Source organism: Lampetra planeri, chromosome 20, assembly GCF_965212315.1.
Source record: "Lampetra planeri chromosome 20, kcLamPlan1.2.h2, whole genome shotgun sequence".
Taxonomy (NCBI): domain Eukaryota; kingdom Metazoa; phylum Chordata; class Hyperoartia; order Petromyzontiformes; family Petromyzontidae; genus Lampetra; species Lampetra planeri.
This window is the reverse complement of record NC_136126.1, coordinates 151,215-178,035: the sequence shown is the minus strand read 5'-3', so window position 1 is coordinate 178,035 and position 26,821 is coordinate 151,215. Positions and strand designations below refer to the sequence as shown.

The window sequence follows — 26,821 nt, the reverse complement described above, 5'->3', positions numbered from 1 at the left end:
CGCGCACACGCGCGTGTTGATAACTGAGACATGAGAAAGTGGAATCAGCAGGTGCTGGGTGATTGTTGCGTCGCATGATCGGCAGCGGCTTGGCAAGGTCTTCATGCAGCAGTGGATTGACCATGGTGGATGATGACTTACACGATGTAACACCGTTCTTGCTCCTCGGTACTAAGTGTTAGTTTTTTATGCCTAAAAAGTATAGAAAATGGATATTATTACCCACAAACTTTGATTTTGTGACACTTAATACACAGGATTTGTTTTTTGTTCCACAGTGTTAGTATGTATTATAAGTGTGTGTGTATTCAACTTGTAGTTAGTGTTTAATATAAGCACCAGGCACACCCCGTTGTGTTAAGAAACTAACTTGTTGCCTCCAAGATCGAGTGTGCGCGTCTGTGCGACCCACGACAAGTCGGTGCTCGCGAATGGCACGTGCCTGGTGGGGTTTAAAGTGCACGGCGGCGGCGAGAAAGAGGAGCAGGAGAACGAATGAATCCTGTGTGTGAAAGAATTGTCGACTGAGAATGAATTAATGGAATAAGGGATTGAATGAAAAGTATATGAGCGCTGGCGAGTGAGTACTTGTGAGTGCGTGTGCCATGTGGACATAGACACGGAGCCTCTCTGTTCGATATGGTTCGACGCAAAACCCTGTAATACAGAACAACAACAACAACAACAATAATTAATTAGCGTTCTCTGGTTCGCGTCTCTCTCCTGCACGGAGCATGACCACTTAACCCCCCCCCCCCCTGACACCCCCCCCCCCCCTGACACCCCCCCCCCCTGACACCCCCCCCTGACACCCCCCAGTTTTTACCCCCCCCGTCTCCCCCGCCGCCCCCCCTGACACCCCCCAGTTTATACCCCCCCTCCCCCCCCCCGGTTTGCCCCCCCCCGCCTCCCCCTTCCTGTGCGTCAGGCTCAGCCCCAGCCAGGAGCCTTGGACCACGGCCCGCGGTGTCTAAATGCGCGCATTGTTAGAGGGCCCAGGGGGGCCACTCACTCGCAGGGGACACTCACTACCAGATGCACGAGACACTAGCTCAGGGGCAATGCTTCACGCGTGTTCATTAGCCCGTCCCTGGCTGGTGAGATGCACGGCACGACGGGGCTACGATTCTCTCGGCGTTGGCAGTGGTCGTGCGTCAACGCATTTGCTCGTGCACTGTGGCCATGATTGGAAAATAAAGAGAACAAGCGACGTTTCGGGCAATGGCCCTTCTGTGAAGGACGTTCCAGAAACGTCCATATCCTTTTAGAGAAATTCCATTTACGACATTGAAGTGTTGTAACTGTCACTGTGTCCGACTGTTTCGTTACTTACAAACACACTTCAACCTCCACACTCAATGTCACAAAAACTCACCCAACCCACTCAGCCACCACACTGCAGGCCACCTCTCTTCTGCTCCTTCCCTCGCACTTAGCTCCCCTGTGGCATTCCCTCCTCCCAACATCATCGTCTCCTTTACCCCTAGGGTCTTACAAAAATTACCTTGCTTAATGAAATAAATATATTAACTCGTATCGATTGCAACTTTGATAATGCTGTTTGTTTCTGGCCGCTTGACATGTTGGGCTATTGTGCCCTATATTCAGCAATATTTCGATGTAAAGCTTCTTTCGTGACTGCAGGAGTCATCTTCTTGGTTCTTTCGATAAAGTCACGTAGAAGGAAAATTAAAAATTAAAAAATAATAAAATACAATTCTCACGACGCTTCGGCCACAACGCAAGCAGCCGTCCTCAGGTGAAGAACAGGGCTGTCGGAAAGACAGCGTCTGAATGAACACCACCAAGCTGGACAGCGTATATTTAAGCTGGGTTAGAGGAGAGAGCCTTGACAAAGGAATTTGCATATCAAGAGAGGAATTTTGCATGTTTATGGAAAATGCAGATATGCGATTAGTCACTACTTGTGGAATGTGTGTGGGGGGGGGGGTCAAAGTCCTATTATGCTCGTGTATTATGTAGGATTAGCAGTAATAAAGGAAGGAAGTAGAATTAGCAGTAATAAAGGGAAGGAATTTTTATAGTAAATAGTAGTGTATAGCAGATTGTATAATAATACATAGTATAAAAGTGTAATGTTTGTATAAGGTAATATATAGTATCGTAATATTACAATGTATAGTCTAAGGTATAGGGTGGTGTATAGTAATGCAGTGTATAGTTTAATGTTGGGTTTGTCTATTGCAGTGTATAGTACGGGGTAGATCCATGTGATGTAAAAAAAAAGTTTAGCTGGGGGCATATTATATTTTTTGCGACAGAATTGTAATGTATGACGTACTGTTAGTAGCTCAGCTTATTGGAGAGTATATTTAGTATATTGATGATATTGATGTAGTTTATATTTTAGTTTTTTACGTGGTGGTTTGGCTGCTGCAGCTCCTTACTATAAAATTCCTTCCCTTTATTACTGCTAATTCTACATAATACACGAGCATAATATGACTTTGAGACCCCCCCCCCCACACATTCCACAAGTAGTGACTAATCCCATATCTGCATTTTCCATATGTTAAATTCCTCTGTTGATATGCAAATTCATTTGTCAAGGCTCTCTCCTCCTCTAACCCAGCTTAAATATAGTGAGGGAAAAAAGTATTTGATCCCCTGCTGATTTTGTACGTTTGCCCACTGACAAAGAAATTATCAGTCTATAATTTTAATGGTAGGTTTATTTGAACAGTGAGAGACAGAATAACAACAACAAAATCCAGAAAAACGCACGTCAAAAATGTTATATATTTGATTTGCATTTTAATGAGGGAAATAAGTATTTGACCCTCTGCAAAACATGACTTAGTACTTGGTGGTAAAACCCTTGTTGGCAATCACAGAGGTCAGACGTTTCTTGTAGTTGGTCACCAGGTTTGCACACATCTCAGGAGGGATTTTGTCCCACTCCTCTTTGCAGATCTTCTCCAAGTCATTAAGGTTTCGAGGCTGACGTTTGGCAACTCGAACCTTCAACTCCCTCCACAGATTTTCTATGGGATGAAGGTGTGGAGACTGGCTAGGCCACTCCAGGACCTTAATGTGCTTCTTCTTGAGCCAGTCCTTTGTTGCCTTGGCCGTGTGTTTTGGGTCATTGTCATGCTGGAATACCCATCCACGACCCATTTTCAATGCCCTGGCTGAGGGAAGGAGGTTCTCACCAAAGATTTGACGGTACATGGCCCCGTCCCTTTGATGCGGTGAAGTTGTCCTGTCCCCTTAGCAGAAAAACACCCCCAAAGCATAATGTTTCCACCTCCTTGTTTGACGGTGGAGATGGTGTTCTTGGGGTCATAGGCAGCATTCCTCCTCCTCCAAACACGGCGAGTTGAGTTGATGCCAAAGAGCTCCATTTTGGTCTCATCTGACCACAACACTTTCACCCAGTTGTCCTCTGAATCATTCAGATGTTCATTGGCAAACTTCAGACGGGCATGTATATGTGCTTTCTTGAGCAGGGGGACCTTGCGGGCGCTGCAGGATTTCAGTCCTTCACGGCATAGTGTGTTACCAACTGTTTTCTTGGTGACTATGGTCCCAGCTGCCTTGAGATCATTGACAAGATCCTCCCGTGTAGTTCTGTGCTGATTCCTCACCGTTCTCATGATCATTGCAACTCCACGAGGTGAGATCTTGCATGGAGCCCCAGGCTGAGGCAGATTGACAGTTCTTTTGTGTTTCTTTCATTTGCGAATAATCGCACCAATTGTTGTCACACTCACACTACACTACACACTTTATACACATTATACACTATACACTCACACTACACACACTACACTACACACTTTATACACACTATACACTATACACTCACACTACACACACTACACTACACACTTTATACACACTACACACTATACACACATTATACATTATACACACACTATACACTACACACTCACACTACACTACACACTTTATACACATTATACACTACACACTCACACTACACACTTTATACGCACCAATTGTTGTCACCTTCTCACCAAGCTGCTTGGCGATGGTCTTGTAGCCCATCCCAGCCTTGTGTAAATCTACAACCTTGTCCCTGACATCCTCGGAGAGCTCTTTGGTCTTGGCCATGGTGGAGAGTTTGTAATCTGATTGATTGATTGCTTCTGTTAACAGGTGTCTTTTACACAGGTAACAAGCTGAAATTAGGAGCACTCCCTTTAAGAGTGTGCTCCTAATCTCAGCTCGTTACCTATATTAAAGACACCTGGGAGCCAGAAATCTTTCTGATTGAGAGGGGGTCAAATACTTATTTCCCTCATTAAAATGCAAATCAATTTATAACATTTTTGACATGCGTTTTCTGGATTTTGTTGTTGTTATTCTGTCTCTCACTGTTCAAATAAACCTACCATTAAAATTATAGACTGATCATATCTTTGTCAGTGGGCAAACGTACAAAATCAGCAGGGGATGAAATACTTTTTTCCCTCACTGTACGCTGCCAAGCTTGGTGGTGTTCATTCAGACGATGTCTTTCCGACAGCCCTGTTCTTCACCTGTGGACGGCTGCTTGCGTTGTGGCCGAAACGTCGTGAGAATTTTATTTAATTATGTTTTATTTTTATTATTTTATTATTTCCCTTCTACGTGACTTTACCTTCAGCAATATTGTTTAAAACAAACACATTATACACGCACTATATACACACGTGTGTATATAGTGTGTGTGTGTTTAAAACAAACACACACACACATTATACACACACACACTATACACACGTGTGTGTATAGTGTGTGTGTGTAGTGTGTGTATAGTGTATAGTGCGTGTAGTGTGTGTAGTGTGTAATGTGTGTGTAGTGTGTAGTGTGTGTATAGTGTATAATGTGTGTATAGTGTATGTGTATAGTGTGTGTGTAGCGTGAGTGTATAGTGTATAGTGCGTGTAGTGTGTGTAGTGTGTGTATAGTGTGTGTAGTGTGTGTATAGTGTATAATGTGTGTATAGTGTATGTGTATAGTGTGTATAATGTGTGTGTGTATATAATGTATAATGTGTGTATAGTGTATAGTGTGTATAAAGTGTGTAGTGTAGTGTGAATGTGTAGTGTATAGTGTGTGTGTGTATAATGTGTGTATAGTGTATAGTGTGTATAAAGTGTGTAGTGTAGTGTGAGTGTATAGTGTGTGTAGTGTGTGTAGTGTGAGTGTATAGTGTGTATAATGTGTGTATAGTGTATAATGTGTATAGAGTGTGTAGTGTAGTGTGAGTGTATAGTGTGTATAAAGTGTGTAGTGTAGTGTGAGTGTGTAGTGTATAGTATGTGTATAATGTATAATGTGTGTATAGTGTATAGTGTGTATAAAGTGTGTAGTGTAGTGTGTGTAGTGTGAGTGTATAGTGTATAGTGTGTATAAAGTGTGTAGTGTAGTGTGTGTATAATGTACAATGTGTGTATAGTGTATAATGTGTATAAAGTGTGTAGTGTAGTGTGAGTGTATAGTGTATAGTGTGTATAAAGTGTGTAGTGTGTGTATAGTGTATGTGTGTATAGTGTATAGTGTGTATAAAGTGTGTAGTGTAGTGTGAGTGTATAGTGTATAATGTGTATAAAGTGTGTAGTGTGAGTGTGTAGTGTATAATGTGTATAAAGTGTGTAGTATAGTGTGAGTGTGTAGTGTATAGTGTGTGTATAATGTATAATGTGTGTATAGTGTGTAGTGTGTATAAAGTGTGTAGTGTAGTGTGTGTAGTGTGAGTGTATAGTGTGTATAAAGTGTGTAGTGTAGTGTGAGTGTGTAGTGTATAGTGTGTGTATGATGTATAATGTGTGTATAGTGTGTAGTGTGTATAAAGTGTGTAGTGTAGTGTGTGTAGTGTGAGTGTATAGTGTGTAGTGTGTATAAAGTGTGTAGTGTAGTGTGTGTATAATGTATAATGTGTGTATAGTGTGTAGTGTGTATAAAGTGTGTAGTGTAGTGTGAGTGTATAGTGTATAGTGTGTATAAAGTGTGTAGTGTAGTGTGAGTGTGTAGTGTATAGTGTGTATAATGTGTGTATAGTGTGTAATGTGTATAAAGTGTGTAGTGTAGTGTGAGTGTATAGTGTGTATAAAGTGTGTAGTGTAGTGTGTGTATAATGTATAATGTGTGTATAGTGTGTATAAAGTGTGTAGTGTAGTGTGAGTGTGTAGTGTATAGTGTGTGTATAATGTATAATGTGTGTATAGTGTGTAGTGTGTGTGAGTGTGTAGTGTGTATAATGTGTGTAGTGTAGTGTGAGTGTGTAGTGTATAGTGTGTGTATAATGTATAATGTGTGTATAGTGTGTAGTGTGTATAAAGTGTGTAGTGTAGTGTGAGTGTATAGTGTATAGTGTGTATAAAGTGTGTAATGTGTGTATAGTGTATAATGTGTGTCTAGTGTGTATAAAGTGTGTAGTGTAGTGTGAGTGTATAGTGTATAAAGTGTGTAGTGTGAGTGTGTAGTGTATAATGTGTATAAAGTGTGTAGTGTAGTGTGAGTGTGTAGTGTATAGTGTGTGTATAATGTATGTGGTTATAGTGTGTAGTGTGTATAAAGTGTGTAGTGTAGTGTGTGTAGTGTGAGTGTATAGTGTATAATGTGTATAACGTGTGTAGTGTAGTGTGAGTGTGTAGTGTATAGTGTGTGTATAATGTATAATGTGTGTATAGTGTGTAGTGTGTATAAAGTGTGTAGTGTAGTGTGAGTGTGTAGTGTATAGTGTGTGTATAATGTATAATGTGTGTATAGTGTGTAATGTGTATAAAGTGTGTAGTGTAGTGTGAGTGTATAGTGTGTATAAAGTGTGTAGTGTAGTGTGTATAATGTATAATGTGTGTATAGTGTGTATAAAGTGTGTAGTGTAGTGTGAGTGTGTAGTGTATAGTGTGTGTATAATGTATAATGTGTGTATAGTGTGTAGTGTATATAAAGTGTGTAGTGTAGTGTGTGTAGTGTATAGTGTGTATATAATGTATAATGTGTGTATAGTGTGTATAAAGTGTGTAGTGTGTGTGAGTGTGTAGTGTATAGTGTGTATAAAGTGTGTAGTGTGAGTGTGTAGTGTATAGTGTGTGTATAATGTATAATGTGTGTATAGTGTGTAGTGTGTGTGTAGTGTAGTGTGTGTATAATGTATAATGTGTGTGTAGTGTATAATGTATAAAGTGTGTAGTGTGTGTGAGTGTGTAGTGTATAGTGTGTATAAAGTGTGTAGTGTAGTGTGAGTGTGTAGTGTATAGTGTGTGTATAATGTATAATGTGTGTATAGTGTGTAGTGTGTATAAAGTGTGTCGTGTAGTGTGTGTATAATGTATAATGTGTGTGTAGTGTATAATGTATAAAGTGTGTAGTGTGTGTATAATGTATAATGTGTGTGTAGTGTATAATGTATAAAGTGTGTAGTGTGTGTATAATGTATAATGTGTGTGTAGTGTATAATGTATAAAGTGTGTAGTGTGTGTATAATGTGTGTGTAGTGTATAATGTATAAAGTGTGTAGTGTGTGTATAATGCATAATGTGTGTGTAGTGTATAATGCATAAAGTGTGTAGTGTGTGTATAATGTATAATGTGTGTGTAGTGTATAATGTATAAAGTGTGTAGTGTGTGTATAATGTATAATGTGTGTGTAGTGTATAATGTATAAAGTGTGTAGTGTGTGTATAATGTATAATGTGTGTGTAGTGTATAATGTATAAAGTGTGTAGTGTAGTGTGAATGTATAATGTGTGTGTAGTGTATAATGTATAAAGTGTGTAGTGTAGTGTGTGTAGTGTATAGTGTGTATATAATGTATAATGTGTGTATAGTGTGTATAAAGTGTGTAGTGTGTGTGAGTGTGTAGTGTATAGTGTGTATAAAGTGTGTAGTGTGAGTGTGTAGTGTATAGTGTGTGTATAATGTATAATGTGTGTATAGTGTGTAGTGTGTGTGTAGTGTAGTGTGTGTATAATGTATAATGTGTGTGTAGTGTATAATGTATAAAGTGTGTAGTGTGTGTGAGTGTGTAGTGTATAGTGTATAGTGTGTATAAAGTGTGTAGTGTAGTGTGAGTGTGTAGTGTATAGTGTGTGTATAATGTATAATGTGTGTATAGTGTGTAGTGTGTATAAAGTGTGTCGTGTAGTGTGTGTATAATGTATAATGTGTGTGTAGTGTATAATATATAAAGTGTGTAGTGTGTGTATAATGTATAATGTGTGTGTAGTGTATAATGTATAAAGTGTGTAGTGTGTGTATAATGTATAATGTGTGTGTAGTGTATAATGTATAAAGTGTGTAGTGTGTGTATAATGTGTGTGTAGTGTATAATGTATAAAGTGTGTAGTGTGTGTATAATGCATAATGTGTGTGTAGTGTATAATGCATAAAGTGTGTAGTGTGTGTATAATGTATAATGTGTGTGTAGTGTATAATGTATAAAGTGTGTAGTGTGTGTATAATGTATAATGTGTGTGTAGTGTATAATGTATAAAGTGTGTAGTGTGTGTATAATGTATAATGTGTGTGTAGTGTATAATGTATAAAGTGTGTAGTGTGTGTATAATGTATAATGTGTGTGTAGTGTATAATGTATAAAGTGTGTAGTGTAGTGTGAATGTATAATGTGTGTGTAGTGTATAATGTATAAAGTGTGTAGTGTGAATGTATAATGTATAATGTGTGTGTAGTGTATAATGTATAAAGTGTGTAGTGTGTGTATAATGTATAATGTGTGTGTAGTGTATAATGTATAAAGTGTGTAGTGTGTGTATAATGTATAATGTGTGTGTAGTGTATAATGTATAACGTGTGTAGTGTGTGTATAATGTATAATGTGTGTGTAGTGTATAATGTATAAAGTGTGTAGTGTAGTGTGAATGTATAATGTATAATGTGTGTGTAGTGTATAATGTATAAAGTGTGTAGCGTAGTGTGAATGTATAATGTGTGTGTAGTGTATAATGTATAAAGTGTGTAGTGTGAATGTATAATGTATAATGTGTGTGTAGTGTATAATGTATAAAGTGTGTAGTGTAGTGTGAATGTATAATGTGTGTGTAGTGTATAATGTATAAAGTGTGTAGTGTAGTGTGAATGTATAATGTGTGTGTAGTGTATAATGTATAAAGTGTGTAGTGTAGTGTATAATGTATAAAGTGTGTAGTGTATAATGTATAAAGTGTGTAGTGTAGTGTGAATGTATAATGTGTGTGTAGTGTATAATGTATAAAGTGTGTAGTGTAGTGTGAATGTATAATGTGTGTGTAGTGTATAATGTATAAAGTGTGTAGTGTAGTGTGAATGTATAATGTGTGTGTAGTGTATAATGTATAAAGTGTGTAGTGTAGTGTGAATGTATAATGTGTGTGTAGTGTATAATGTATAAAGTGTGTAGTGTAGTGTATAATGTATAAAGTGTGTAGTGTATAATGTATAAAGTGTGTAGTGTAGTGTGAATGTATAATGTGTGTGTAGTGTATAATGTATAAAGTGTGTAGTGTAGTGTGAATGTATAATGTGTGTGTAGTGTATAATGTATAAAGTGTGTAGTGTAGTGTATAATGTATAAAGTGTGTAGTGTATAATGTATAAAGTGTGTAGTGTAGTGTGAATGTATAATGTGTGTGTAGTGTATAATGTATAAAGTGTGTAGTGTAGTGTATAATGTATAAAGTGTGTAGTGTATAATGTATAAAGTGTGTAGTGTAGTGTGAATGTATAATGTGTGTGTAGTGTATAATGTATAAAGTGTGTAGTGTAGTGTGAATGTATAATGTGTGTGTAGTGTATAATGTATAAAGTGTGTAGTGTAGTGTGAATGTATAATGTGTGTGTAGTGTATAATGTATAAAGTGTGTAGTGTAGTGTATAATGTATAAAGTGTGTAGTGTATAATGTATAAAGTGTGTAGTGTAGTGTGAATGTATAATGTGTGTGTAGTGTATAATGTATAAAGTGTGTAGTGTAGTGTGAATGTATAATGTGTGTGTAGTGTATAATGTATAAAGTGTGTAGTGTAGTGTGAATGTATAATGTGTGTGTAGTGTATAATGTATAAAGTGTGTAGTGTAGTGTATAATGTATAAAGTGTGTAGTGTATAATGTATAAAGTGTGTAGTGTAGTGTATAATGTATAAAGTGTGTAGTGTATAATGTATAAAGTGTGTAGTGTATAATGTATAAAGTGTGTAGTGTATAATGTATAAAGTGTGTAGTGTATAATGTATAAAGTGTGTAGTGTAGTGTATAATGTATAAAGTGTGTAGTGTAGTGTGAATGTATAATGTGTGTGTAGTGTATAATGTATAAAGTGTGTAGTGTAGTGTATAATGTATAAAGTGTGTAGTGTATAATGTATAAAGTGTGTAGTGTAGTGTATAATGTATAAAGTGTGTAGTGTATAATGTATAAAGTGTGTAGTGTATAATGTATAAAGTGTGTAGTGTATAATGTATAAAGTGTGTAGTGTATAATGTATAAAGTGTGTAGTGTAGTGTATAATGTATAAAGTGCGTAGTGTATAATGTATAAAGTGTGTAGTGTAGTGTATAATGTATAAAGTGTGTAGTGTATAATGTATAAAGTGTGTAGTGTAGTGTATAATGTATAAAGTGTGTAGTGTAGTGTGAATGTATAATGTGTGTGTAGTGTATAATGTATAAAGTGTGTAGTGTAGTGTATAATGTATAAAGTGTGTAGTGTATAATGTATAAAGTGTGTAGTGTAGTGTATAATGTATAAAGTGTGTAGTGTATAATGTATAAAGTGTGTAGTGTATAATGTATAAAGTGTGTAGTGTATAATGTATAAAGTGTGTAGTGTATAATGTATAAAGTGTGTAGTGTAGTGTATAATGTATAAAGTGTGTAGTGTAGTGTGAATGTATAATGTGTGTGTAGTGTATAATGTATAAAGTGTGTAGTGTAGTGTATAATGTATAAAGTGTGTAGTGTATAATCTATAAAGTGTGTAGTGTAGTGTATAATGTATAAAGTGTGTAGTGTATAATGTATAAAGTGTGTAGTGTATAATGTATAAAGTGTGTAGTGTATAATGTATAAAGTGTGTAGTGTATAATGTATAAAGTGTGTAGTGTAGTGTATAATGTATAAAGTGTGTAGTGTATAATGTATAAAGTGTGTAGTGTAGTGTATAATGTATAAAGTGTGTAGTGTATAATGTATAAAGTGTGTAGTGTATAATGTATAAAGTGTGTAGTGTATAATGTATAAAGTGTGTAGTGCAGTGTATAATGTATAAAGTGTGTAGTGTAGTGTGAATGTATAATGTGTGTGTAGTGTATAATGTATAAAGTGTGTAGTGTAGTGTATAATGTATAAAGTGTGTAGTGTATAATGTATAAAGTGTGTAGTGTAGTGTATAATGTATAAAGTGTGTAGTGTATAATGTATAAAGTGTGTAGTGTATAATGTATAAAGTGTGTAGTGTATAATGTATAAAGTGTGTAGTGTATAATGTATAAAGTGTGTAGTGTAGTGTATAATGTATAAAGTGTGTAGTGTATAATGTATAAAGTGTGTAGTGTAGTGTATAATGTATAAAGTGTGTAGTGTATAATGTATAAAGTGTGTAGTGTATAATGTATAAAGTGTGTAGTGTATAATGTATAAAGTGTGTAGTGTATAATGTATAAAGTGTGTAGTGTAGTGTATAATGTATAAAGTGTGTAGTGTATAATGTATAAAGTGTGTAGTGTAGTGTATAATGTATAAAGTGTGTAGTGTATAATGTATAAAGTGTGTAGTGTAGTGTATAATGTATAAAGTGTGTAGTGTAGTGTGAATGTATAATGTGTGTGTAGTGTATAATGTATAAAGTGTGTAGTGTAGTGTATAATGTATAAAGTGTGTAGTGTATAATGTATAAAGTGTGTAGTGTAGTGTATAATGTATAAAGTGTGTAGTGTATAATGTATAAAGTGTGTAGTGTATAATGTATAAAGTGTGTAGTGTATAATGTATAAAGTGTGTAGTGTATAATGTATAAAGTGTGTAGTGTAGTGTATAATGTATAAAGTGTGTAGTGTAGTGTGAATGTATAATGTGTGTGTAGTGTATAATGTATAAAGTGTGTAGTGTAGTGTATAATGTATAAAGTGTGTAGTGTATAATGTATAAAGTGTGTAGTGTAGTGTATAATGTATAAAGTGTGTAGTGTATAATGTATAAAGTGTGTAGTGTATAATGTATAAAGTGTGTAGTGTATAATGTATAAAGTGTGTAGTGTATAATGTATAAAGTGTGTAGTGTAGTGTATAATGTATAAAGTGTGTAGTGTATAATGTATAAAGTGTGTAGTGTAGTGTATAATGTATAAAGTGTGTAGTGTATAATGTATAAAGTGTGTAGTGTATAATGTATAAAGTGTGTAGTGTATAATGTATAAAGTGTGTAGTGTAGTGTATAATGTATAAAGTGTGTAGTGTAGTGTGAATGTATAATGTGTGTGTAGTGTATAATGTATAAAGTGTGTAGTGTAGTGTATAATGTATAAAGTGTGTAGTGTATAATGTATAAAGTGTGTAGTGTAGTGTATAATGTATAAAGTGTGTAGTGTATAATGTATAAAGTGTGTAGTGTATAATGTATAAAGTGTGTAGTGTATAATGTATAAAGTGTGTAGTGTATAATGTATAAAGTGTGTAGTGTAGTGTATAATGTATAAAGTGTGTAGTGTATAATGTATAAAGTGTGTAGTGTAGTGTATAATGTATAAAGTGTGTAGTGTATAATGTATAAAGTGTGTAGTGTATAATGTATAAAGTGTGTAGTGTATAATGTATAAAGTGTGTAGTGTAGTGTATAATGTATAAAGTGTGTAGTGTATAATGTATAAAGTGTGTAGTGTAGTGTATAATGTATAAAGTGTGTAGTGTAGTGTGAATGTATAATGTGTGTGTAGTGTATAATGTATAAAGTGTGTAGTGTAGTGTATAATGTATAAAGTGTGTAGTGTATAATGTATAAAGTGTGTAGTGTAGTGTATAATGTATAAAGTGTGTAGTGTATAATGTATAAAGTGTGTAGTGTATAATGTATAAAGTGTGTAGTGTATAATGTATAAAGTGTGTAGTGTATAATGTATAAAGTGTGTAGTGTAGTGTATAATGTATAAAGTGTGTAGTGTATAATGTATAAAGTGTGTAGTGTAGTGTATAATGTATAAAGTGTGTAGTGTATAATGTATAAAGTGTGTAGTGTATAATGTATAAAGTGTGTAGTGTATAATGTATAAAGTGTGTAGTGTAGTGTATAATGTATAAAGTGTGTAGTGTATAATGTATAAAGTGTGTAGTGTAGTGTATAATGTATAAAGTGTGTAGTGTAGTGTGAATGTATAATGTGTGTGTAGTGTATAATGTATAAAGTGTGTAGTGTAGTGTATAATGTATAAAGTGTGTAGTGTATAATGTATAAAGTGTGTAGTGTAGTGTATAATGTATAAAGTGTGTAGTGTATAATGTATAAAGTGTGTAGTGTATAATGTATAAAGTGTGTAGTGTATAATGTATAAAGTGTGTAGTGTATAATGTATAAAGTGTGTAGTGTAGTGTATAATGTATAAAGTGTGTAGTGTATAATGTATAAAGTGTGTAGTGTAGTGTATAATGTATAAAGTGTGTAGTGTATAATGTATAAAGTGTGTAGTGTATAATGTATAAAGTGTGTAGTGTATAATGTATAAAGTGTGTAGTGTAGTGTATAATGTATAAAGTGTGTAGTGTATAATGTATAAAGTGTGTAGTGTATAATGTATAAAGTGTGTAGTGTAGTGTATAATGTATAAAGTGTGTAGTGTATAATGTATAAAGTGTGTAGTGTATAATGTATAAAGTGTGTAGTGTATAATGTATAAAGTGTGTAGTGTATAATGTATAAAGTGTGTAGTGTAGTGTATAATGTATAAAATGTGTAGTGTATAATGTATAAAGTGTGTAGTGTATAATGTATAAAGTGTGTAGTGTAGTGTATAATGTATAAAGTGTGTAGTGTATAATGTATAAAGTGTGTAGTGTATAATGTATAAAGTGTGTAGTGTAGTGTATAATGTATAAAGTGTGTAGTGTAGTGTATAATGTATAAAGTGTGTAGTGTATAATGTATAAAGTGTGTAGTGTAGTGTGAATGTGTAATCGCCGTGTCGGCTCGCCGCCGCCGTGAGGAGCGGTCCGGGCGCAGACTGCAATGCCCGGTCGCCACGGCAACCGCGAGGCCGCGTGGAGTCGGACGTCATGACGCACAGTCGTAACGTCATGACGCACAGTCGCAACGTCATGACGCACAGTCGTAACGTCATGACGGACTGAGTCGTGACGTCACGACGCACGGGGAAATCACGTGGTGCGTCATGGCGGCCCCCTGAGTAACATTGAGACAGCGCGTTGACGGTGAGGCACAATCACCTGAACATCCTTCCTGTCACTACAATCATCACCGCCGCCGTCGTCATGACTACCACCATCATCACTGTCACAATCATCACCGCCGTCGTCATGACCACCACCGTGGTCACTGTCACGATATTCACCATCACCGTCGTAACCACCATCAACGTGAAAATCAACATCAGCATTGATGAACATCATCAGCGTCACCAACATCAACTCCGTCAGCGTTGATTATTTTAATGCGCTTGTTTACCCAAGAGGCTCAATTTGAGACGAGTGTTTCCAAGTTTTTGCAGCAGGGTGCGATGTTGCTGCTGTATGTGATCCCAATTGAGTAATTTGCTGGTGGTTTCTCAGCATTGGGATGTTTGGCCAATAGCAGTTGCATTGTGTGTTGGCTCTTTCTTTAGCTATGGGAGGACCCGGGAGTAAATCCGTGCAGAACAGGGGGATACCATATAAGCTCAACACATGCACTCATTCACGCTCAGCAGGGGGTAACATACAAACTACACAGTCACCCAGCCCGCGATCTAACCCAGGGGGTAACATACAAACTACACAGTCACCCAGCCCTTGATCTAACCCAGGGGGTAACATACAAACTACACAGTCACCCAGCCCTTGATCTAACCCAGGGGGTAACATACAAACTACACAGTCACCCAGCCCGCGATCTAACCCAGGGGGGTAACATACAAACTACACAGTCACCCAGCCCTTGATCTAACCCAGGGGGTAACATACAAACTACACAGTCACCCAGCCCACGATCTAACCCAGGGGGTAACATACAAACTACACAGTCACCCAGCCCACGATCTAATCCAGGGGGTAACATACAAACTACACAGTCACCCAGCCCGCGATCTAACCCAGGGGGTAACATACAAACTACACAGTCACCCAGCCCGCGATCTAACCCAGGGGGTAACATACAAACTACACAGTCACCCAGCCCACGATCTAATCCAGGGGGTAACATACAAACTACACAGTCACCCAGCCCTTGATCTAACCCAGGGGGTAACATACAAACTACACAGTCACCCAGCCCGCGATCTAACCCAGGGGGTAACATACAAACTACACAGTCACCCAGCCCGCGATCTAACCCAGGGGGTAACATACAAACTACACAGTCACCCAGCCCGCGATCTAACCCAGGGGGTAACATACAAACTACACAGTCACCCAGCCCGCGATCTAACCCAGGGGGTAGCATACAAACTACACAGTCACCCAGCCCGCGGTCTAACCCAGGGCTTACTGCTGGGAGGCACCTCAAGTGTCACCGTCCTGCCGCACCCGAAACGTAAACAATAACATCGACAGAAATGTCAACAACATCACCATCAGCGTGACTCATAACATGAAAATCATCGTTACATCCACATCCCAATCAACAATTCAACATCCTCGTCAACTTCAACAACATCAAAATAAACATCACCACCATCATCAATGTGAACATCATGGACATCACCATCAACGTGAACGTCACCCCAAGCCCCCGTGGGTCTCGCTTGCCCACGACGTCTCACAGTGAGCGCGGTCGAGTCGCGGTGTCCGCTGGGATAGGGGATGGGGGGTGCGCGCTCTGGGGGGGCCCGTGTTGGGGTTAATTGGTTCACGATGGGGGTTAATGAGCCGCACGTGCGGACTCCCCCCCCTCCCCGAGCCCCTCCCGGCGCCTCGCGGTGTAAAGTTGCGGAAAATGACAATGATTGCAGCACAGGGGAGGGGAGATGGGGGGGGGGCAGAGTTACCGGGGTCTGGGAAGGGGACCCCCCACGACGCCTCCCCCACCCACCCACCCTGGGGCTCAGGAGCCCGTGGACTGCTTGTGGATACCGTCTGATAGATTTAGTACTGCATTGACATTGTGCAATGCGTGTGTATACTGTCAATGACACTATGCATTGCTTATGTATACGGTACTGTCTTACACGATAGTACGTTATACTGTCAATGGCACGGTATTATACTTGTATATACCGTCAGTGACCGTTATGATTCGGGCTGCTGAAATTGGTTATTCCGCGATACCGGTAACTCCATGAAAAAAAGGTTTCGGCTTACCGCAAGTATAGCGACGTCTGGAGCAACGAACACGCCGCGTCAAGCTGTTAGACTGATCAATGAAAGGAGCCACCATCCATGGTGGTGGTGGTGGAGTGGTCGCACACTGGACTCGCGCTCCACGGGGTGGTAGTTGGTTCGATTTCATCTCCCGGGGTGGGATTTGAAGGTTTTTTTTCAACTTTAACTGAGAAACACGGACGACCAGCGCATTCATTTCTCGCATTCCACTGGAATCGGTTACTGGTTTCTGATATTCGTAACTGGTAACCTATTCTGAAAACGTTTACCGTAGCCCTAGCACTGGCTATGGGAGGCTGTCAAGCGTAGAGCGTTGTGCACAAAGGGGAATTGTCGAATTTACGTCTGACTTTTGGAACATGACACAGGAATTTGAGGCACGTTTAAACTGCCATGGTTGGTTGGCCTGTGTAGTCGGTAAATTGAGAGAAGGTTGCAAGCAAGGTATTTGTAAATGTCCAAAAGATAAACTAAGACAAATGACAACACCTTGAGCAATTCCCATTCCTGTAAACTTGAATTTCCAAACAGAAAAAAATCAGTGAGGCACTTTATGCAGCCTGTCTCAGGGTGAGTGTAGTGAGGGGTGATGGCTGAGGTGTCTGAGAGAGGAGGGGGGTGATGGGTGAGGTGTCTGAGAGTGGAGGGGGAGTGGGGGGGGGAGTGGATGAGGTGTCTGAGAGTGGAGGGGGAGTGGGGGGGGAGTGGGTGAGGTGTCTTGAGAGTGGAGGGGGAGTGGGGGGGTAGTGGGTGAGGTGTCTGAGAGTGGAGGGGGAGTGGGGGGGGGAGTGGGTGAGGTGTCTGAGAGTGGAGGGGGGAGTGGGGGGCGGAGTGGGTGAGGTGTCTGAGAGAGGGGGGGGGGGAGTGGGGGGGGAGTGGGTGAGATGTCTGAGAGAAGAGGGGGGGTGATGGGTGAGGTGTCTGAGAGTGGACGGGGAGTGGGGGGGGGAGTGGGTGAGGTGTCTGAGAGAGGGGGGGAGTGGGGGGGAGTGGGTGAGGTGTCTTAGAGTGGAGGGGGGAGTGGGGGGGGAGTGGGTGAGGTGTCTGAGAGAGGGGGGGGGAGTGGGGGGGTAGTGGGTGAGGTGTCTGAGAGTGGAGGGGGAGTGGGGGGGGTAGTGGGTGAGGTGTCTGAGAGTGGAGGGGGAGTGGGGGGGGAGTGGGTGAGGTGTCTGAGAGTGGAGGGGGAGTGGGGGGGTAGTGGGTGAGGTGTCTGAGAGTGGAGGGGGAGTGGGGGGGGGGAGTGGGTGAGGTGTCTGAGAGTGGAGGGGGGGAGTGGGGGGCGGAGTGGGTGAGGTGTCTGAGAGAGGGGGGGGGGAGTGGGGGGGGAGTGGGTGAGATGTCTGAGAGAAGAGGGGGGGGTGATGGGTGAGGTGTCTGAGAGTGGGGGGGGAGTGGGTGAGGTGTCTGAGAGAGGGGGGGGAGTGGGGGGGGAGTGGGTGAGGTGTCTGAGAGTGGAGGGGGAGTAAGGGGGGGAGTGGGTGAGGTGTCTGAGAGTGGAGGGGGAGTGGGGGGGGTAGTGGGTGAGGTGTCTGAGAGTGGAGGGGGAGTGGGGGGGGGGAGTGGGTGAGGTGTCTGAGAGTGGAGGGGGGAGTGGGGGGCGGAGTGGGTGAGGTGTCTGAGAGAGGGGGGGGGAGTGGGGGGGGGAGTGGGTGAGATGTCTGAGAGAAGAGGGGGGGTGATGGGTGAGGTGTCTGAGAGTGGACGGGGAGTGGGGGGGAAGTGGGTGAGGTGTCTGAGAGTGGAGGGGGAGTGGGGGGGGGAGTGGGTGAGGTGTCTGAGAGTGGAGGGGGAGTGGGGGGGGGGGAGTGGGTGAGGTGTCTGAGAGGGGGGGGGGAGTGGGTGAGGTGTCTGAGAGTGGGGGGGGAGTGGGGGGGGAGTGGGTGAGATGTCTGAGAGAAGAGGGGGGGTGATGGGTGAGGTGTCTGAGAGTGGACGGGGAGTGGGGGGGGAGTGGGTGAGGTGTCTGAGAGAGGGGGGGAGTGGGGGGGAGTGGGTGAGGTGTCTGAGAGTGGAGGGGGAGTGGGGGGGGGGAGTGGGTGAGGTGTCTGAGAGTGGAGGGGGAGTGGGGGGGGGGAGTGGGTGAGGTGTCTGAGAGGGGGGGGGAGTGGGTGAGGTGTCTGAGAGAGGGGGGGAGTGGGTGAGGTGTCTGAGAGTGGGGGGGGAGTGGGGGGGGAGTGGGTGAGGTGTCTGAGAGAGGAGGGGGAGTGGGGGGGGGGTGAGGTGTCTGAGAGTTGAGGGGGGAGTGGGGGGGGAGTGGGTGAGGTGTCTGAGAGAGGGGGGGGGAGTGGGGGGGGTAGTGGGTGAGGTGTCTGAGAGTGGAGGGGGGAGTGGGGGGGGAGTGGGTGAGGTGTCTGAGAGTGGAGGGGGAGTGGGGGGGGTAGTGGGTGAGGTGTCTGAGAGTGGAGGGGGGAGTGGGTGAGGTGTCTGAGAGAGGGGGGGAGTGGGGGGGGGAGTGGGTGAGGTGTCTGAGAGTGGAGGGGGGAGTGGGGGGGTAGTGGGTGAGGTGTCTGAGAGTGGAGGGGGAGTGGGGGGGGGAGTGGGTGAGGTGTCTGAGAGTGGAGGGGGAGTGGGGGGGGGGGGAGTGGGTGAGGTGTCTGAGAGAGGGGGGGGAGTGGGGGGGAGTGGGTGAGGTGTCTGAGAGTGGAGGGGGAGTGGGGGGGGGGGGTAGTGGGTGAGGTGTCTGAGAGTGGAGGGGGGAGTGGGGGGGGGAGTGGGTGAGGTGTCTGAGAGAGGGGGGGGGAGTGGGGGGGGAGTGGGTGAGGTGTCTGAGAGTGGAGGGGGAGTGGGGGGGGGTAGTGGGTGAGGTGTCTGAGAGTGGAGGGGGAGTGGGGGGGGGAGTGGGTGAGGTGTCTGAGAGTGGAGGGGGGAGTGGGGGGGGGGAGTGGGTGAGGTGTCTGAGAGAGGGGGGGGAGTGGGGGGGGGTGGGTGAGGTGTCTGAGAGAGGGGGGGGGGGGAGTGGGGGGGGAGTGGGTGAGGTGTTTGAGAGAAGAGGGGGGGAGTGGGTGAGGTGTCTGAGAGTGGAGGGGGGAGTGGGGGGCGGAGTGGGTGAGGTGTCTGAGAGAGGGGGGGGGGGAGTGGGGGGGGAGTGGGTGAGATGTCTGAGAGAAGAGGGGGGGGTGATGGGTGAGGTGTCTGAGAGTGGACGGGGAGTGGGGGGGGGAGTGGGTGAGGTGTCTGAGAGAGGGGGGGGAGTGGGGGGGAGTGGGTGAGGTGTCTTAGAGTGGAGGGGGGGAGTGGGGGGGGGAGTGGGTGAGGTGTCTGAGAGAGGGGGGGGAGTGGGGGGGTAGTGGGTGAGGTGTCTGAGAGTGGAGGGGGAGTGGGGGGGGTAGTGGGTGAGGTGTCTGAGAGTGGAGGGGGAGTGGGGGGGGGAGTGGGTGAGGTGTCTGAGAGTGGAGGGGGAGTGGGGGGGGTAGTGGGTGAGGTGTCTGAGAGTGGAGGGGGAGTGGGGGGGGGAGTGGGTGAGGTGTCTGAGAGTGGAGGGGGGGAGTGGGGGGCGGAGTGGGTGAGGTGTCTGAGAGAGGGGGGGGGGGAGTGGGGGGGGGAGTGGGTGAGATGTCTGAGAGAAGAGGGGGGGTGATGGGTGAGGTGTCTGAGAGTGGGGGGGGGAGTGGGTGAGGTGTCTGAGAGAGGGGGGGGAGTGGGGGGGAGTGGGTGAGGTGTCTGAGAGTGGAGGGGGAGTAAGGGGGGGGAGTGGGTGAGGTGTCTGAGAGTGGAGGGGGAGTGGGGGGGGTAGTGGGTGAGGTGTCTGAGAGTGGAGGGGGAGTGGGGGGGGGAGTGGGTGAGGTGTCTGAGAGTGGAGGGGGGAGTGGGGGGCGGAGTGGGTGAGGTGTCTGAGAGAGGGGGGGGGAGTGGGGGGGGAGTGGGTGAGATGTCTGAGAGAAGAGGGGGGGTGATGGGTGAGGTGTCTGAGAGTGGACGGGGAGTGGGGGGGAAGTGGGTGAGGTGTCTGAGAGTGGAGGGGGAGTGGGGGGGGAGTGGGTGAGGTGTCTGAGAGTGGAGGGGGAGTGGGGGGGGGGAGTGGGTGAGGTGTCTGAGAGGGGGGGGGAGTGGGTGAGGTGTCTGAGAGTGGGGGGGGGGAGTGGGGGGGGGAGTGGGTGAGATGTCTGAGAGAAGAGGGGGGGTGATGGGTGAGGTGTCTGAGAGTGGACGGGGAGTGGGGGGGGGAGTGGGTGAGGTGTCTGAGAGAGGGGGGGGAGTGGGGGGGGAGTGGGTGAGGTGTCTGAGAGTGGAGGGGGAGTGGGGGGGGGAGTGGGTGAGGTGTCTGAGAGTGGAGGGGGAGTGGGGGGGGGGAGTGGGTGAGGTGTCTGAGAGGGGGGGGGGAGTGGGTGAGGTGTCTGAGAGAGGGGGGGAGTGGGTGAGGTGTCTGAGAGTGGGGGGGGGAGTGGGGGGGGGAGTGGGTGAGGTGTCTGAGAGAGGAGGGGGAGTGGGGGGGGGGGTGAGGTGTCTGAGAGTTGAGGGGGGAGTGGGGGGGGAGTGGGTGAGGTGTCTGAGAGAGGGGGGGGGAGTGGGGGGGTAGTGGGTGAGGTGTCTGAGAGTGGAGGGGGGGAGTGGGGGGGGAGTGGGTGAGGTGTCTGAGAGTGGAGGGGGAGTGGGGGGGTAGTGGGTGAGGTGTCTGAGAGTGGAGGGGGGAGTGGGTGAGGTGTCTGAGAGAGGGGGGGAGTGGGGGGGGGAGTGGGTGAGGTGTCTGAGAGTGGAGGGGGAGTGGGGGGGTAGTGGGTGAGGTGTCTGAGAGTGGAGGGGGAGTGGGGGGGGAGTGGGTGAGGTGTCTGAGAGTGGAGGGGGAGTGGGGGGGGGGAGTGGGTGAGGTGTCTGAGAGAGGGGGGGAGTGGGGGGGAGTGGGTGAGGTGTCTGAGAGTGGAGGGGGAGTGGGGGGGGGGGGGTAGTGGGTGAGGTGTCTGAGAGTGGAGGGGGAGTGGGGGGGGAGTGGGTGAGGTGTCTGAGAGAGGGGGGGGGGAGTGGGGGGGGGAGTGGGTGAGGTGTCTGAGAGTGGAGGGGGAGTGGGGGGGGGGTAGTGGGTGAGGTGTCTGAGAGTGGAGGGGGGAGTGGGGGGGGGAGTGGGTGAGGTGTCTGAGAGTGGAGGGGGGGAGTGGGGGGGGGAGTGGGTGAGGTGTCTGAGAGAGGGGGGGGAGTGGGGGGGGGTGGGTGAGGTGTCTGAGAGAGGGGGGGGGGGGGAGTGGGGGGGAGTGGGTGAGGTGTTTGAGAGAAGAGGGGGGGAGTGGGTGAGGTGTCTGAGAGTGGAGGGGGAGTGGGGGGGTAGTGGGTGAGGTGTCTGAGAGTGGAGGGGGAGTGGGGGGGGAGTGGGTGAGGTGTCTGAGAGTGGAGGGGGAGTGGGGGGGGGGAGTGGGTGAGGTGTCTGAGAGAGGGGGGGGAGTGGGGGGGAGTGGGTGAGGTGTCTGAGAGTGGAGGGGGAGTGGGGGGGGGGGTAGTGGGTGAGGTGTCTGAGAGTGGAGTGGGGAGTGGGGGGGGGTAGTGGGTGAGGTGTCTGAGAGTGGAGGGGGAGTGGGGGGGGGGAGTAGGTGAGGTGTCTGAGAGTGGGGGGGGGGGAGTGGGTGAGGTGTCTGAGAGAGGAGGGGGAGTGGGGGGGGGGTGAGGTGTCTGAGAGTGGGGGGGGGTGATGGGTGAGGTGTCTGAGAGTGGAGGGGGAGTAGGGGGGGGAGTGCGTGAGGTGTCTGAGAGAGGGGGGGGAGTGGGGGGGGAGTGGGTGAGGTGTCTGAGAGTGGAGGGGGAGTGGGGGGGTAGTGGGTGAGGTGTCTGAGAGTGGAGGGGGAGTGGGGGGGGAGTGAGTGAGGTGTCTGAGAGTGGAGGGGTGAGTGGGGGGGGGGAGTGGGTGAGGTGTCTGAGAGTGGAGGGGGAGTGGGGGGGGGAGTGGGTGAGGTGTCTGAGAGTGGAGGGGGGAGTGGGGGGGGGAGTGGGTGAGGTGTCTGAGAGTGGAGGGGGAGTGGGGGGGGGAGTGGGTGAGGTGTCTGAGAGTGGAGGGGGGAGTGGGGGGGGGGAGTGGGTGAGGTGTCTGAGAGAGGGGGGGGGGGGAGTGGGTGAGGTGTCTGAGAGAGGGGGGGGGGGAGTGGGGGGGGAGTGGGTGAGGTGTCTGAGAGAGTGGAGGGGGGAGTGGGGGGGGGAGTGGGTGAGGTGTCTGAGAGAGGGGGGGGAGTGGGGGGGGGTGGGTGAGGTGTCTGAGAGTGGAGGGGGAGTGGGGGGGGGGGTAGTGGGTGAGGTGTCTGAGAGAGGGGGGTAGTGGGTGAGGTGTCTGAGAGTGGAGGGGGAGTGGGGGGGGGGAGTAGGTGAGGTGTCTGAGAGAGGGGGGGAGTGGGTGAGGTGTCTGAGAGTGGGGGGGGGGGGGGGGGTGGGTGAGGTGTCTGAGAGAGGAGGGGGAGTGGGGGGGGGTGAGGTGTCTGAGAGTGGGGGGGGGAGTGGGTGAGGTGTCTGAGAGAGGGGGGGGGAGTGGGGGGGGGAGTGGGTGAGGTGTCTGAGAGTGGGGGGGGGGAGTGGGTGAGGTGTCTGAGAGAGGAGGGGGAGTGGGGGGGGGGTGAGGTGTCTGAGAGTGGGGGGGGAGTGGGTGAGGTGTCTGAGAGAGGGGGGGGAGTGGGGGGGGGAGTGGGTGAGGTGTCTGAGAGGAGTGAGTGATGATGGGGTAAGTCGTCTGAAGAGGAAGTGGCAGAGGGATGAGTGGATGAGGAATCTGAGAGCGGAGCAATTGTTGAGTGAGGAATCTGTAAGAGGGGTAAGTTGGTGAGTAGTCTGTAAAAGGCAAATGGTGAGTGGTTGTTGCGTCCATTTGAGGAGCTGGCGGTGAGCGAACTTGTCCCATCACCGCCACTGCTCCTGGCTGCACCGTTGCCACAAGTGGCCAAATAATCAGACGCTTGGTTCATTCTGTGGCTCTTTAAGAATTAAGATAATTTGTGCTCAAACGCAACCCGCTATTTCTGCGTAGTTACACCATTTGTCCCATTACCCCGAGGCCAATGCTGGGTTCGGGTAGAACGCTGCCACACAACCCCATGAACCCCATGAACCGACGGTGCCCGAGAGCCCCAGAAGGGACCCGCGTGGCACGAGGCGTGGACGATGGTGCGGTGTTGTTTATTAAACAACATGAGCATCGAAGTTATGATAGTTAATGAGTGAACGCGTTCTTTTAATTTATTGAGCAAGGGTATTGTTGTAAGAGCTTTGGAAAAGAGGTGACAATGGGAGGGAATTCAAAAGTGGACCACTGCGTGGGAAAAAGCAGAAATCAAAGTGTTGTGACCTGCAGTGTTGTGAGTGGTTGGGTGAGTGGGGGAGTGTGTAAGTAGTTAAGTGAGTAGGTGGGTGGGTGGGTTTTTCTGTGACCTGCAATGTGATGGGTTAACGCAGTCTGGATGAGATGAAACCGTCAGGGAATCTGTTTGTTTAGCCAGTGAGAATTCGGTGGAGTCAGCGAGTGAAGTTAACGGAACAGTAACCATGTTTGTAGCTCTAAAAGAGTGCAAAGGAGGCGACTACCAGTGAGCGAGTGACTGCAGTGATGAATCAGTGAGTGTTGGGCCATCAATCAATGACTGCTGCTTCATTCTGTGAGGTTGGACCTGGTGCTGCACCCCAGATATGATCACAACCCATGCAGGAATCGTGTGACCCCCACGGGCTCCCTATATCACTCTCATCGCACTGCACTGCTCCGCGTTGGCACGTGCTCCTCCGCGTGCTCCTCCGCGTGCTCCTCCGCGTGCTCCTCCGCGTGCTCCTCCGCGTGCTCCTCCGCGTGCTCCTCCGCGTGCTCCTCCGCGTGCTCCTCCGCGTGCTCCTCCGCGTGCTCCTCCGCGTGCTCCTCCGCGTGCTCCTCCGCGTGCTCCTCCGCGTGCTCCTCCGCGTGCTCCTCCGCGTGCTCCTCCGCGTGCTCCTCCGCGTGCTCCTCCGCGTGCTCCTCCGCGTGCCGCCACACTTCATCCCCGACTGCCGCGGGTCGATGACAGTGGCCCCCCACCCCGAGCTGGGGGAGGTGCCCCCCCGCCCGCTCTCAGCCCGTGATTACCGTCCTGTAATTCCTGTGCAGGTGAAATCTTGAGCCCATTATGCCCATGTTTCCATTAGCTGCGTGCGTGTGTGCGTGTACGATTTTGTTCGCAGCAAATAACTGGTTTCATCAGCTGTGCTTCCGAAAAAAATATTTTTGAGTTTTAAAATGAACTGCAGACCCCGCGGGTGGCTCTGCTCCCCCATGCCCCCCATTACCTGGTTTGGACAATTGCCTGTGTGGTGTGTGTGCGCATGTGTGTTTCTGCATGTGTGCCTGCCAGTCATCACAGACAATCAACCCATAATGCCTGAGTCTGTCCTGTGACCTTCTGCCAGCAGTGATAGTCTTCCACACTTGACACGACGGCCTTAAAGTACACCTAGCATGGCACAAGCACTGTAGTGACGTCACTACCACTTAGTGGCGAATGGAGGCTGTTGTGCATGTGTTTGTCTTATGTGAGTGCATGTATGTACTTTCCCAAACAGTCTGTTGGCTGCTACAAAAGAAGGAAAGGTTTTAACCTTTCTGGAAATATTACAGGAGGTGTTAAGATGTTCAAACATGAAATGGACACCTAATGCAAGGCATCAAATCTGCATTAACCACACATTCTTGTGGTAAAAATATGCAAACAAATATGCTTTGATAATGTATGTTTTGTCCTTGAAACTGAATGGTCTACACCAGCCTCCTTTATGGCTTTGTTTCACCGGTACTATAGACCAATGAACGGCAAAATGTGAAAAGAGCACAAGGACGATGCATTCATAGCTCGGGTTAAGCAGTTTTATCTTTGTGACCCCTTTTTGAGCATGTGCGTGTGTGCTTGCGCGTGTCACGACTGCGCGTGTCACGACTGCGCGTGTCACGACTGCGCGTGTCACGACTGCGCGTGTGTGCTTGCGCGTGTGTGCTTGCGCGTGTCACGACTGCGCGTGTCACGACTGCGCGTGTCACGACTGCGCGTGTCACGACTGCGCGTGTGTGCTTGCGCGTGTGTGCTTGCGCGTGTGTGCTTGCGTGTATCACGACTGTGCGTGTCACGACTGCGCGTGTGTGCTTGCGCGTGTGTGCTTGCGTGTATCACGACTGTGCGTGTCACGACTGTGCGTGTGTGCTTGCGCGTGTGTGCTTGCGCGTGTGTGCTTGCGCGTGTGTGCTTGCGCGTGTGTGCTTGCGCGTGTGTGCTTGCGTGTATCACGACTGTGCGTGTCACGACTGTGCGTGTGTGCTTGCGCGTGTGTGCTTGCGCGTGTGTGCTTGCGCGTGTGTGCTTGCGCGTGTGTGCTTGCGCGTGTGTGCTTGCGTGTATCACGACTGTGCGTGTCACGACTGTGCGTGTGTGCTTGCGCGTGTCACGACTGTGCATGTCACGACTGTGCGTGTGTGCTTGCGCGTGTGTGCTTGCGTGTATCACGACTGTGCGTGTCACGACTGCGCGTGTGTGCTTGCGCGTGTCACGACTGCGCGTGTCACGGGTGGCGAAGTGAGGCTGCGTGTCGTTTTGCACAAGGGGTGGCGGCGGCCGCCCCCCAATGTGGAAGCGATTGAGCGAGTCACCCAGCCATCAGCCTCAACCGCACTTAGCCGCGCCAATCTGAACTGCGCCACACCGGGCGGATGTGGAGTGTTGGGCAGGCCAAAAGCCCCAATACGCCAAGTGGCCAGTAACAAGCTGCACTGTCAAAATTGCAATCGATAAGATTTATGAACATGTTTCTTTAATTGAGCGAGGTTATTAATGTAAGAGCTTGGGGAACAGACTATGACGATGGGAGGAGGGAATTCCACAGTGCAGCAGTGCGAGGGAAGGAGCAGATAGAGGCGACCTGCAGTGTGATGAGTGTGTTGTTGTAGTGTGGTGGTATTTGAACATAGTGTGGATGAGATGCAACAGTCTGGTTGTCCACGTCCTCAAAATTGGTGGAGAAATCAACGAGTGAAGTTCACGGGAACGGTAACCATTATGGTGGTAGCGATAGAGGAGCTCGTGGCGGTGGGTGGGTGAATGAGTGGTTGGGTCGGTAGGTGAGCGAAAGCGTGATAACATTGGTGATGTTTGTGTACAGGCAGGAGCATTGCTGTCCTTAGCATCGGGGGAGTTGAGCGATCTGCATGGCGACCACGATGCGTCACGTGACACGTCTGGTCCGGCTCGTCACAGCAAGCAGGAGTGGGGCCTGGCGGCCTGCGCTCGAGCCTGCCTCGCCTAAGTGGCCTCCAGGGGCCATGTGCGGGTTTCCCGGGGTTGCAGAGCGATGGATGTCCACCAAGAAGAGCAAAGGTGGGGGTGATGGTGATGGCATGGAAGGGGTGGAGAGGGGGCGACGTGA

General features: G+C 47.1%; 1 protein-coding gene across 2 annotated transcripts in view; it reads left to right on the top strand.

Annotated features, from left to right (window-relative positions):
• The first annotated feature begins 4,542 nt into the window (after positions 1–4,542).
• The window catches only part of MRRF (mitochondrial ribosome recycling factor), a 37,252-nt gene continuing 14,973 nt past the window's right edge, over positions 4,543–26,821 (top strand). Inside the window, exons 1-2 of one of the 2 annotated variants that reach the window (XM_078603131.1) lie at positions 4,543–4,561; positions 26,558–26,772. In XM_078603131.1, coding sequence (XP_078459257.1) covers positions 26,604–26,772 — 169 coding nt within the window. In that variant the 5' untranslated portion in view covers positions 4,543–4,561; positions 26,558–26,603. Of the gene's footprint in view, positions 4,562–14,225; positions 14,384–26,557; positions 26,773–26,821 lie in introns of those variants that run through there. The other variant, XM_078603130.1, reaches the window with a different exon arrangement.